Here is a 14,166-nt window from a genome sequence, read left to right as displayed (position 1 = left end):
AAAGAGTGGGGCAGTTCTAGTCATAAAAATGGAGCGGCAACTCCCTTGCTAGTGTATAAGGTACCCATTGTCTTCAGACAATTCCTTGAATGATCTAACATTAAACCCAATGGGGTGACATGTTTCTGAACCTTGGTCTTTTCATTTTGTTGCACTGTTATAGAGATTGACGCTTTGTTCGGTCTTCAAAGGGACAATGTCTACCAATTCAGCAATCCACCAGTATTTTACAATCAAAATTTGGTAATCTTTTTGTTTTACCTTTATCAACATTTAGTCTTAACATGGCATTCTTCTAAAACTGTTTTGTTGTAAATTAGCAATCATCTTCTTTGCGTCCATCTGGTTGCTATAGCTCTGTCATTCCAAAAGATGGTGCATCACAAACATTTGCAGTAATAAAATGCATTGCATTTGTAATTCCAACAGATGGCACACCACAAACATTAACACTGCTTTTATGAATTCCAATCCACTGGCATGTAACAGAGAAATATGCATTGCAAACATTAAGGTCTACATTGATTACTTGGATTTCAACTCGTCTTAGACTGGTAGCACAGCTTGTATGGATACAAATAACGAAACAAAAAGCACTAAATAAGATTCAGCCTTCTTATCCACCGTATAGTATATATGCAAAAGATCGGCCTGCTTTATTAGGTACATAATGGTCTAGCATGTTCAGTTAAGTTTACAGAGTCAGCCTGTATCCAGACAACATTCATAAATGCCTGCCATAATCTCTCCAAAAAATTATTTGCTCCTTGTAAATGTGATGTGTTCCGATTTTATGCATAACTGGACATCCATTACCTATTATGGTAGGTAGGTTAGGATTCTTCCGGCTTAAGCAAGATAAGATGACCTGCTAGCAGTGTGATCTAAGTTAAAACAACTGCTTGTCCATTGCATGCTAATACACCACCCAAACAAGAGCTATTATAGGAGGGGATGTCTAACAGATAAGCAAACTTTTTATTGAAATAGCTTCTTTTAATACTCTGTGTATTTTCCTTCAGTAAGCAGTTGTGTCCAAAAGTCTTAATCTAAAGATGTCTCTTCTTGTAATGAAATATAACTTGGCAAGGGTTGCAAAGAAGTCATGCATATAATGTAACTGAAATGAATATGGCAGAACAATACTTATTTAAATAAATTGGCTTAAATTAAAATGAGACCAACATCAAATATTTCAGAGGCTTTAAGCCTAGACTGTATTATACAGTGGACTACAATAATATCCATTATTAATTTGTATGGCAGATATGGAAGAGATATGATATATTACAATAATCTGTGAAATAATACTGAGAGTCATTCTCTCTCATTTAAAAGATGCAGATATGCATGAGTTTCACACATTCACAAATACATTTTGAATACCAGGTCATCTATAGTAAGACATATGCAATCAGCTTAAATAATATAACAAACATTTTAATTTTGTTTTAATACAGTAAGGTTTAAACTTTCATCGAAAAGCATGGGAATGAATTTACTTCTCACAATTCAAACTGTTAAATTCAAATGACCCAGCAATGTCTAAAAACCAACTTACATAAACCCAGGAAGCACTTGGCTGTTTATAGGCACTGTTCATAAATACTCAAGTACGAAAGAAGAAAATTCCACTGCATGACTCAAATATTTATGAGTCTAGTAAAAAACAAAAACACAACAGATGCATTCACCTTCAATCTAAAGTAGATTACTTTACCTGAAAAATATTTAAACAATTATCAGTTTCATTAGCAATTCAAAGAATAGACATTAATACAAATTGTTTGATCTGTTTAATATAAAAATTATAAACATGAAACTTATGGGGATATTTAATCATCAGTCATTACTGACAATATGTCAATTTAATTACACAATTCCCAAAATTAATGGAAAATTTTTATCTCAAATTATTACAAAACAAGTACTTATATGGAGAAATCACAACTATCTATTATGTGTTATCACTTTTGCAGAGGAATTAGAAGAAAGTACATGAAAACTGTCAGTAACTGGAAAGGTTAGTTGCAGTTTTCCATCTGCAGTCCTGTGATCGGCTCCAACCGCTTCAGTAACATTTGTAAATCCCTGCTCCCTAAAAGAGGACAAGCACATATATATTCAAAAACTCTGAACAAATATTACTGAACAAAACTCATAAATCATGTGTTTTGATCAAACTCCTTTCTCTAAGATTACTATTGGCAGGTCTACAAATACTGTACACACTTTATTTTATAATTTAAACACAAACAATTATGATGTGAAAATGTTTTTTTTTTTTTTTTTTAATACTGTTACAATACTAAATTATCTTATTTTAGTTTTTAATTTAATACTACCACTCTAAGCAACTAATGGATTAGATGTTCAAGATCGAACTGTACAACCAAAACCAGATCAGGGGAAGTTTTACTTCCTTCTGTTGATTAAGCATATCGCTTTCATTTTCAAGTATGCTATCCATACCATGTTATAACTTGCATTTATTTGCTTTTTAAGATATACAAAACACACACACATACATACACACAAACAAATTAGATCCATAATAGCAGCATTGACTTTATACCACTGTGCCATACTAAAATATGTTTAGCTCTTTAGTTGAAATGTGAGGAAATGTGAAATGAATGAAGGAAACCTTGGCCAACACTAAAATAATATATAACACTTACTTAAGAAGAACCTCAAGTTCTCGTTTGATTTTTCCAACAATAGGTGGTCCCTGATAAGTGAAGGCTGTGTACAACTGAACCAAAGAAGCTCCAGCAGTAATCTTCTCAAAAGCATCCTGGCCACTACTGACTCCACCAACTCCGATAATAGGAATCTTACCTAAAAAATGACAATTAAAATAAGATGCAATAATATAAACATATGCATTTTTCACTTTATACAGTGTATCTTGTAAAGTTCACATAAACAAGAGACACAAAATAAAAATATACTGCAAAAAGACATTCAGCTGTCAGTTTTTCTTGTTCTACATTTAGTGTTGGTAGCTCATATGTACTGATTTATCTGGCAGTGCCATAAACATGTTATATTAGAATCTTAGGGCAATGTGGAGCTTCAAGCGAGTACATTTGCTTTACGTCATTCATTTTTGACAAACTCAGATGTGCACAGACCCGACACATGGGCAGTAGAGATTTGAGCAGTCTCTTTTTTTCTCACTATCAATTCCTGCAATCTGGGAGTCAGCAAGCCACTAACAAAAAATAAATGATTAACCTTGCTGGGCAAGTGAAGTACTCTAGCATGCAGACTTGCATGCTTGCTTCTCAGTCACTATCCTAGACATAATTTGGATCCAGCAACAGAGTCTGGATCTGATCTTCATTTTGTTTTCTTTATCCATGAACATCTGTTAACATGGTATTAGCTAACATAAACAGTGATAAAGACACGTTCCATCATTTTCAAAGCTGAAAACTTGTCATTTGGGTGTTTCTTGTAAAATGTAAAAAGATCACACCTTGTCCTTCATAGCTATCAATGAGCTTCAGATGAACAGGAGATGGTGCTAAAATGACACAACAAAAAAGGGTTCTCAGGCACTTTGAAGTTTGAGTAAGTCTTTAAATCGTTCAAAAAAATCTTCTGCTTCATCTAGTTCAATATTTTGTATAATCATATCTGATAAAAAGTCTACATCAGGAGTATTCTGCTGAACTCAAGCACATAATCTATATATATAATTCACTAAGGCAAGACAACCATGGAAAGCACGCCGGAAGGGCGTGGATTCACTAAGCCGCCGACAACTGAGACACCTATAGCGCACGCAGGGAGGAGCCACGCCCACCAACTCCAAGACCATTGGATACGACGATAACTCGCAGAGCCACGCCCACCAACTCGGACGCGACGACACAGAAGAAACGGCGTCATTTATATTCGCCTGTCGTAGAGGCTACATGCACCTGCACGTTGACTGTTCATAGAGGCATGTTTCTCGCGGAGGTAAATCGCCATATGCTGCATGTAAAACGGTTTGCGAGGGGTATCCCATGGGATCTTTAAAACAATCCTTTACAACTGAGGTTAAAACAATGAAGTAAGCAGTCTTTAAAAACTGAGTTTTCGGTTACGATGCACGACCGCGTGCACCATAGCAAACTGTTTTACACGCTACATACAGCAATTCGCATCCGCGACAAACATGCATCTTCTTAGATGCTTCTGCAGAAATACGGAAGACGTTTCCCTGCCCACTAACACTCCTTTTTCACCGGCCCGCTTCTACCCTCGCTCTCTAGGCATTCACACTGCCTGCCCATGTGCCCGGACGCAAAAACTCACCGACCACCCAGTTAGCCCCTTTCGTCTGTGCTAAGAGTTCACATGCACGTCTAAGCCACGTTGACTTTTCATTATTCTTTTCGGTTTCGACACCCGACCGCGTCCACCATGAAAAACCATGTGAAAGGTACAACAAAGCCCCGCCGAGAAACTCTACCCCTCCTCCCACGTGCTCAGGAACGCACCTCAGACCACTGCCTGCCAAATCAAACAGCTCATCAAACACATATTCACTCACTTTGGTCTGTGCTGCGGTCCAAACCCAGCTGTGAGCCACATTGACTATTCTTTGCCCTCCATGGCTACCGCTTCAAATGTATTTCATGGAAACAACACTTCTTTCAATGTTATAGAAATTCCTGCTTCAGGTAACTGTTTGTTTCTGTCAGTCGGGTTTTGGAGAAATGTCATTGACGAAACTGTTGCTCTCAAACTTCGTAACATGGCTGTTACCTTTGTTTGCCAACATTGGGATAACTTCGGTGACGTGGTGTCCGTTGTTCTTAGTCTCAGAGGCATTGTTATACAGTCTGCTCAACAATACGCTGATTACATGAATACGTCCAGAGTCTACTATCAGCATTTACTTTCAAGAACGTCCTCATGCCTCTCCTCAAGTTTACAATCCGGCCCAGCATCTCTTCATATCCCTGCTCTTTAGCGGTCCTTTGGATCATGCATTACGAGGTTCTCATGCCTCTCAAATACTCATGTGATTACCTTCTGGTGACATCTTTTGACTCTATGTCTCTTTGTCTGTATGTGCACACAGCGTGAGCACCCACTTGCTCGCCACACTAATGTGACGCCACCTGCCCACTCTCCTCTTCCTGAAAAACATTTAAAGACACCCTCCCCTGAACACACGCATTCCACACAGGACTTTCAATGCACCTTTTGTTCCAAAAGCTTCAGAGTGCACAGATAATATCTGACGCACATTTGAAAAAACACAACACTAACGAATGATGCAATGTGAACATTGCCAACAATGCTTCGAGACAACTCGCTCTCAAAAAACACTTACGAACTAATTCCACTCTCACCTTCAATTGCACATTTTGTAACGAGGACTTCACAGGTGAGATGGATCTCCACAACCATATGCAGATCCATTCAATGCAAAGATTTGTATGCAAAATTTGCGACAATCACTTTCACGCACACAGATACCTTACTAACCATCTCAAAACACATTCCCTGATGAATTCTTTTCAGTGTCAACACTGTTCCAAAACCTTCACACGCCAGAAATATCTCAAAGCACATTTACACACCCACTCCACTGAACGAACTCATTCTAAAAAGATCTTTGAATGCACGATTTGTTCAAAAACATTCCGAGTGCAGAGATTTCTCAACATGCATTTAAAAGCACACTCCACTGAACGAATTATGCAATGTGAACATTGCCAGCAATGCTTCGACACAACTCATTCCAATTCCCTTCAGTGTCAACACAGCACTAAATCGTTCATGCACAAACATCACATTCACTTTTCTGCAGCTTTTCAAGAAGATACCGCCTTTCGCGTCCAAGAACATAACATTGGCCTACCTACCTACCGCACTATGTGCGTCTTGCAATGCTCTTCATTGGCCAGCAGAGGTCAACAAATCCGGAACATTACACTAAGTGTTGTCATGCCGGCAAGGTGTCTTTGCCACCGCTATCCAAGCCCCCTCTTTTATTGGAAGACCTCTTGACTGGCAAGAACCTGCTGTCCCAAGATTACTGTGATCATATCAGGGAATACAACTCTGCTTTAGCTTTCACGTCAATGGGTGCACACATCGCTCAACCATCTGGACAAGGACCGTATGCTTTCAGAATCCACGGTCAAATTTATCACCATGGGCCTCATGTATAACGCAATGCGTAGAACTCGCACTATAACATGGCGCAAGCACAAAAGCTGAAATGTGCTTACGCACAGAAAAATCCAGATGCAGGAATCTGTGCGTACTCCAACTTCCACGTTCTTCCGCTACATAAATCCCGATCAGCGTGAAAATTAACGCTCGTGCACGCGCTTTATGTAACGCCCCAACTCCTCCCCGAATTACGCCTCTTTGAATATGCAAATCAATATAAATTGCCCCTAAGTTCAGCCTTCTGTGAAAAGACAATGGGAAAAGCACGGGGGAAAATATAACAATTTCAGCGAATACCAAGTGGAGGCAAAGGAAAAATATACTATTTGTTTAATTAAACCGTGGTATAATCAACAAAAGGAAGTTGATCGAGTGACATAGCGTGTTGGAGAAACTTGAAAGCTCAGATATCAGTCGCCGTGAAAAGGCGAGTCGTAGCCTACCGTCTGAGTGTCATATGAAAGCTTTTTAGGGTACAGAGAAAAAAAAAAGGCACACAGTGGGAAAAAATACACGAAATGTCAACTTCAGTCTCAAAATTTCAACTTTAATCATGTAGTTTATTTTGTCAGTCATTAAAGTAGAACATCATAAACGTCATCTTAAAATAATTTAATTAACCAGTTTCTCAAATCATATCGTAATTAAAGTAGCACGTTAAATGTTTTGTTTTGTATTTGATCTTCTATGTGCCAATGTGTGTGAATCACTACTTGCTTCTTAAACCGGCTCTCTTCCTCCGACTGGACACAGAATCCATTACATTCGTGATGTTACAGCTCTCTCAATAACTAAAATACTAAGTTGTATACGTGATATCATTTTCATGATGATAAGAGTTAAAGCACGTTATTAAACATGGGTTTTACAGCGCAGCGATTGTGCACGACCATCGATGAAATTATTTATTGCAGCAGTACTCAGGGGCGGCTCTAGGCTTGTGGTGGCACTGGGCAGAGGAAGAATCGGTGGGTCCTTCGCCCGCCAATGTCAGTGAGGTATCTTATGCACGGCGGATGGCCACGTCAGTTGCGGACACTGGATAGCCGCCTCGTGCTCATGACACAAGCATTTAACTTTTGTCGAAATTTGCTGCTGCGTTTTTAGCTGTGTCGTTATTTTCTCTTTCTGTTTTATATTCAATGTATATTGGCGTGGCCGCCATGCAGCTCTTGCTTTTCTTTCTCCAAGTAACCGATTGCCATCTGTAATAGATGTTAAGCCATCTGTAAACTTAGAGCGCTGATTCTTTAAAAAGTTTAAGGAACACTGAAATATCTTCGTAGTACATGTTTAATTATTCAATCCTTCACGCCAGTCCCAGTGAAGAATATAGATTATTTAAATGAAGTTAAAGTTTTACCTGTATAATATAATAAACATATTTTGCTGCATTTCATCTTAAAAATGATATCGTCATCATATGTAAATACGTGCTTTATAAAGTGGCTCAGGTTGTGCAATATTATAACTGTAGTGCAAGTTTACAGTGAGGTAATTGTACTTATAAGTACAAACAGTTCTACAAGGAGCAATGATTGAGTGCATTTAAAGTTATTGGGATTAAACTGTTTCTGAACCGCGAGGTCTGTACAGGAAAGGCTTTAAAACGTTTTGCCATGGCTGAGACAGCGTGTCCTTAAAGCTGTACACCGATAATTCTCTTTCCGATCAGCTGCTGCTGTGATTCACACTCAGATACAGTAATATAAATACAATACTCCGAGTGGTGCAGTGAGAGGAATATGGAAAAAGATGATCCGCTGTGGCAACTCCTAACAGGAGGAGCTGAAAGAAGAAGAAGAAAAATAAGAAGAGGAAGGTGCAGTGAGAGTAACAACGCTAAAGCAGTTATGGTATTTGGAATACTGCTGTTCCCTGGACCATTATATTGTAACGAGTTAATTACAATCAGATGCATTACACTAATAAACAATATGCGGTTAGTTTCTGTGTATTTATAAAGCCGCGTCATGAAAATAAAGAGTAATCACACAAGAACAGTACCATTGCTTTGACGCTAGGTGCCGCCAGTCTGCAAAACCGAGCAGAGAACTTGCGTACGACAAGGTATGAGGTACCGTGGAAAAGTGCGTGGCTTTACGCCAAGTGTAGGTTTTATACATCACGATTTGAACGTGGAAAAGTTCTTACGCAACATTTCTGTGCGTACGCACCGTTTATACATGAGGCCCCAGGTCTCTCCTTTATATAACAATCCTGACACGTCACCACAATACGGTCAGCTATATATCTTCGATTCTACTGAGGCTACCAGTCAACGTTTGCAAAAGGAATGTAATAGTGCTTGCAGTGACATTTTGTTGCTTTAACTAGACAACATGATATGCCAGGTTAATCCCTTTGCAAAGTCTTACATGCAAATGCATGACATTATCAATCACGGTTACTCTGTTACTGCTGTACGAATGGTGTTCAAGGAAAATCCAGGTCTGGATATGAGAAGGTATAACGCCCCGTCCTGTCAAACCGATGTTGCTGCTTTGTAGGTGAAGACGGGGAACCTCCTGCACAACGCGACATTTGCATATATCCAAGGGGAGATGCTTGCAAGCATATCTCTGTTCTCAATATGTTCTCACTGCTATTCCCTTTTGGAGATCCAGGCTAGCACATACAATTAACCCATGTTGAGTAAAAGCAAACCGCGAAAAGAACGCGAGTCACACAGCTCCAATTTTATGCTTTCAGGCTTGCTATGAGATCTTCATTTAGTGTCTTGCATTCCAGTGGCAAACTCTTCCAGCAATACATCATCGACGCATCTGTCAGAACAGAAGGCGCACGTCTACATTTCCTTCGCTCACATCAACAAGATTGGTCCGCCAGTTTTCAGTCACGGACGATTGTGTGTTGGTTCGTTCCGTGCATTGTTATAATGTTGCATTTCTTGCTGATTCATTACATTACCGATTTTTCAAATGTTAATTTTCTCCCTGTGCTTAAAAATCATAAAAAAAAAAAAAAACGGCCTGATTATACGGCATATGGTACGCCGCGGGTTGGCTAGTGGAAAATAATCCAGTTTCAATATAGCTAACTGTTCAAGATTGTTTTAGGCCATTTTCATCACAGTTATTCTAATGTTTTAATGTTATTTAAACAACTCTAGCCATACTACTGCTATATAAATCATGAATGTAATTCCCCTTGACCTGAAATCTGGCATTGAGGTCATTTATGTTTTATAGGACATCAGGCAGGTAACTTAAAAAAGGAAAAAGCAATGAAGGAAGAAAAAAAGGACCATTTGAATGTAAAATAAAACCATTAATTTACATTTTGCCATTCTGTTAAAGTACCATGACACTACATAGCTCCCTTTTTACACATTACTTCAAGAATCTATTATTCCTATCCCTAGTAGTATTTTGAAAGGTTGTCTTGTATATCATTAATAAACTGACAGAATTATATTGCTTAAACACACCCATTCACAATGAATTTTGAAAGATTTATCTACCTTATTATTTGCTTTTGGATCTAAGGGCTATACTAAGAACATCCATCCATCATCCAACCTGCTACATCCTAACTACAGGGTCATGGGAGTCTGCTGGAGCCAATCCCAGCCAACACAGGGTGCAAGGCAGGAAACAAACCCCGGGCAGGGCACCAACCCATTGTAGGGTGCACACATACACACCCACACACCAAGCACACATTAGGGACAATTTAGAATCGCCAACGCACCTAACCTGCATGTCTTTGGACTGTAGGAGGAAACCCACGCAGACTCCACGCAGGGAGGACCCGGGAAGCGAATCTGGGTCTCCTAACTGCAAGGCAGCAGCGCTACCCACTGCACCACCGTGCTACCCTAACACTTTCTCCCCAACGGGGAATCGAACTTGGATCTCTGAGGCACGGCAAGCTCACTGTACTGTGTGTCTGCAAATCTTACCGCTAAGCCATGGAAGCTGACTAAGAACAGACCTTTTTAAATAGTTCTCTAGTACACTAAAAGTATCATTCATTCTGCTCCTGATATTGTTTTGGTTCATTCTTCAACCCAAAATTACCAAATTAGAACTGTTTTAAGGTAGAAATGTATCCTCCTATCATAATATAAACATTTGTGTATATTTTGGGTTTAGTTTTGGTTTTAAATTATAAAGATTTGTCTCACATGGTTTATTTTTGGATTCAGAAAAAGATATTTTATGTTACGGTAGCATTTTCTATAGACATGTGGCTGTGACAGTTCACACGTGATTTACAAATGGAACTGCAATTTGTTCAGTCTTCTTCCCCAGTGGATTCTATATTCTAAAGTTTCTTAGTGTAGTTAGCTGAAGTTTATGTAAGCCATAGCGTTACGATTGATTCCTAGTATTTATGTTCACTTCATATCAGACTGATGTATTCTTCTTTGCCATTTGATTCTTGTCAGCCTGGTTTGCTTTTGCTTTCTCGGTTTTCACCATTTGCCTGCCTTTCAGCTACTTTTGGCCTACCATTTATCAGCTCCTCTGTATTTTTTCACAGTAATTCTCATATTATTTTTAGTGTCCATAACAACAACACAGAAAGCATTGAAGACATGGAAAATAACTCCCATATTACAGATTTTCCTTTTGTTATTATAACAGATTTAAAAATCACAGTTGTAAAGAGCCTTTTCAGTGTCAACTTTTAGCTATCTTAGTCAACTATGAATTTTTACAAGCAGTATATGCTTTAGGTAGCTACTGACATGACATATAATGCCAAAAACAGGAATAGTGAAAAACAAACCTTAAGGTCTCCTGTATTACATTTTGCTGTAACAGTAAAAGAAGAAAAATGAGAAGCCGGTTATACTTTTGTCCTAGACGTAATTCCTTGACCACTTGCTCCTTCTCATAACATCCAATGCTTCAAAGCATGGGATTCTACTCAAGTCAGGTCCACACTACCAATCTATCAGCCAGTGGCTGCATTATCTATTTATTTAACAAAACATTGCTCAGAAAAGAGTATTGATTAATACCTTTGCTTAACATGTTTGAGCAATCACAAGCACTTTTGTTTGTGTTTTTTAATACACATTATAAATACAGAGGAGGATTGTGAAATGTGTCCCATTCCACTTTCTCTTTGATCACTTTGAGCTTGGGAGACCAGTTTTTGTGAAGTGTGGTGTTTCAAGTGTCTTTTATGTATATGTGCATGATTCATAAGCATTACATAAATAAAAAGGTAGCTTAACTTGTCAATAGTTGTAAAAATAAAAGACGATGACAAAAATACTAACAACAATAATAATAATGATAAAGTGTGTGTGTGGTAAGTAATTACAACAACAATAATAATAATAATGAAGTGTGAGTGTGTGTGTGTGTGTGTGTGTGTGTGTTAGATAAGTAGAGGACAGGATGGAATGGGATATTAATAATGTGATCTTTGATTATACTAAATCATTTTGCCAAAACATAAAAAAAGAAAAATGACTAGTATGTCTTTTAGTTTTGCTAAAATGTTAAACAAGCACACATTTTTATATTTTTGCTAGTTTTAAAATACTAATATGACACTTTAAAACAAAATTGTAATGTTTTACATTAAAAACAATGGTTAAATAAAATACAAATCAAATAAACAGGTAACATAGTACGCAAGTTAAGGAGATGCATTAAATTAACTGGATGGCAGGATCAAATCTAATATATCATTGTGTAGTTCAATAGTCTGAACTTCTTACATAAATTATAAAAATAAACAGTGAATAAAAATAAAAATCAAAGAGTACCTCCAGTAAGGCAGTACATCTCACGTACTGTTTGTGTTGACATTTCTCTCAAGGGTTGTCCACTTAGTCCCCCTGCCTCACAAGACAAAGGGTCTTGTAAGGTGGAAGGACGTGATATAGTAGTATTTGTGACAATGAGACCATCTATTCCCAGCTAGATTAAGAAAGAAACAAAATTTACCACGGTCAAACATAACGCTATACAACATATATTATAGAAGCATCTAATTATTGCACAGAGTTTACAATTATCAGTAACCTTCAAGAAAAAAAAGCTAAGGAATTAGTCAAAAAAGAACCTTAAGTTTAAAGTAAATGGTTGTTTTGCCAACACTGTCCGTGAAGCCCTTGTTAAGATGAATGTCATCATTAATGAAATTAAGGGTAAAGATTTTGTCCCAGAAAATGTGATTCGCAACCCACAAAACAATAAATTGGCTATTTACAGTAGAAGAAAAATTAAACTCTATAAAATTGAACCGAACCAAGTATCTGTTTTCTGAGTTGAAACAACAAGTCTACAGGTTTAAACGTATTGGTTTCAACATTCTGAAAAAAAAAATCTTCATTACAGGTTCAGGATTTCTTCCACGTGCCTCCAAAATTATTGGACATTACATTTGTCTGTGGTAAAAGTTGCATTAAGTATTATAATATAATATAAAATATTGATGTAAGATTAATACAGCCAAATATTTAATCCTGTTTAATGGATTTTATGGGTACTAATAGTTCAAGAACACAATACGCAGATCAGTTTTAAGGTAGGGGTTTAATTTATTTTATGGAGAAATTTCATGATTTTTATAATGTAAAACAGACACAATATTATTATATCAGCTTAAACATCACAGCATTTCAACTTGCAGAGGATTTCTAACCTCAAGCAGAACATCAGCAATGTCCATTTTATCTTGTCGTGTTAAGTCTGGTGCAATCTTTACCAGGATTGCTGGCTTCCGCTCACACTTAAGATTGTCCCTTTCTTTTAATACCTGTCAAGATCAAAAAATGTGATTAGATATCAAGTACCAGCATACCTTACAGTTACAACTACTTAAACACAAAAATGAGTCAGGATTTTTACTTTTTTTAATTTGTAAAACCATTCAACTCCTTTATCTACCAAGGGGCTAATACCAGCACTGCAACATGAAATTAATTATTTTGCATAATTTTTCCTTGAGGAAGCATCTTTGAAACTGTATCATGTATAATATATAATAAATATTCACTCAAACGTAATTTGTCAGAATTGTTTATGTTTCAAATTATCACCATTATTGTGTAAAAAATAAAATAAAATAGTGAATCATAAGTTATTAAACTTTAACCCTGAAGACTCTGTACTTGTACATATAAAGAGTGTCAGCGGATTTCTTCACTTGAGAGCATATCATTCTTCATAGATGTTTTCAGTTTGCCAACTCCTTTTGCTTTTGCAATTCAACAACTTGCTGCCTACTTGCACAATCATAAACAGACTCAAGAAATTCTAAATGGTTTGCTTGAAGGAAAAAGTTTCCCTCTGTTTTTAAAACATGGTACTTTATATAACTGATCTGGGTTCACGACAAGTTATCCCACAACTTAATCATAATATCTTTAGGTTGGGAGCATAGGCTGATAGCGCCTTGCCAAACCCACCAGGATACCTGGCAACTCAAATTGGCTTCTGTGTGACTGCAAGTGTGGATGCATGCATTAGTGATCCCAGTGATCAACTTACACCACAACAGAGCTGTTTCTGTTTCTGTTCCAGTTAGGTATGTGAACTGACGTTAAATGTATGTAGTCGCTATTAAAGAAAAGTTGAAAGACTTCTTAAAAACTTAATTTTAGGAGTCTTCTGTCAGGGGATAATGCTAATATTTTAAAAAATTTCTATCTTTTCAAGAGCATTTACACTTTAAAAACAAGACTTTCTTTAAAAAAGAACATACATAGTTGTAACACTGTTTAGGAGACACAAGCTAAAGAAAAACAAAAAACAAATTTTCCAAGACCAAAACAAATGAGATGCATACACCTGCCTATTTTTTTTTTTTAACTACAAGGTAGCATAAGTCAGTATTTGATGACTGTTAGGAATCAGATGAAAATGAACAGTCAATAGCATTTCCAGCTAGGGAAAGAAGATGCTATCTTATCTTTTTATACATTCAACACTGTGTGTAAACACAAACTCTGCATATTGCTGCAGGCATAGCATTAATTCAACAGTTTGA

General features: G+C 37.3%; 1 protein-coding gene across 3 annotated transcripts in view; it reads right to left on the bottom strand.

Annotated features, from left to right (window-relative positions):
• Positions 1-1,419: 1,419 nt before the first annotated feature.
• The window catches only part of dhodh (dihydroorotate dehydrogenase), a 39,380-nt gene continuing 26,633 nt past the window's right edge, over positions 1,420-14,166 (bottom strand). For all 3 annotated transcript variants that reach the window (XM_039763303.1, XM_039763302.1, XM_039763301.1), the window contains 4 exons: positions 12,820-12,933; positions 11,939-12,092; positions 2,682-2,841; positions 1,420-2,098 (listed from right to left, as the gene is read on the bottom strand). In XM_039763303.1, coding sequence (XP_039619237.1) covers positions 1,951-2,098; positions 2,682-2,841; positions 11,939-12,092; positions 12,820-12,933 — 576 coding nt within the window. In that variant the 3' untranslated portion in view covers positions 1,420-1,950. The remainder of the gene's footprint in view (positions 2,099-2,681; positions 2,842-11,938; positions 12,093-12,819; positions 12,934-14,166) is intronic.

The sequence above is a fragment of the Polypterus senegalus genome, chromosome 9 (assembly GCF_016835505.1).
Source record: "Polypterus senegalus isolate Bchr_013 chromosome 9, ASM1683550v1, whole genome shotgun sequence".
Lineage (NCBI taxonomy): Eukaryota > Metazoa > Chordata > Cladistia > Polypteriformes > Polypteridae > Polypterus > Polypterus senegalus.
The sequence above is the reverse complement of the archived record's forward strand: the minus strand, read 5'-3'. Positions and strand labels throughout refer to the sequence as shown.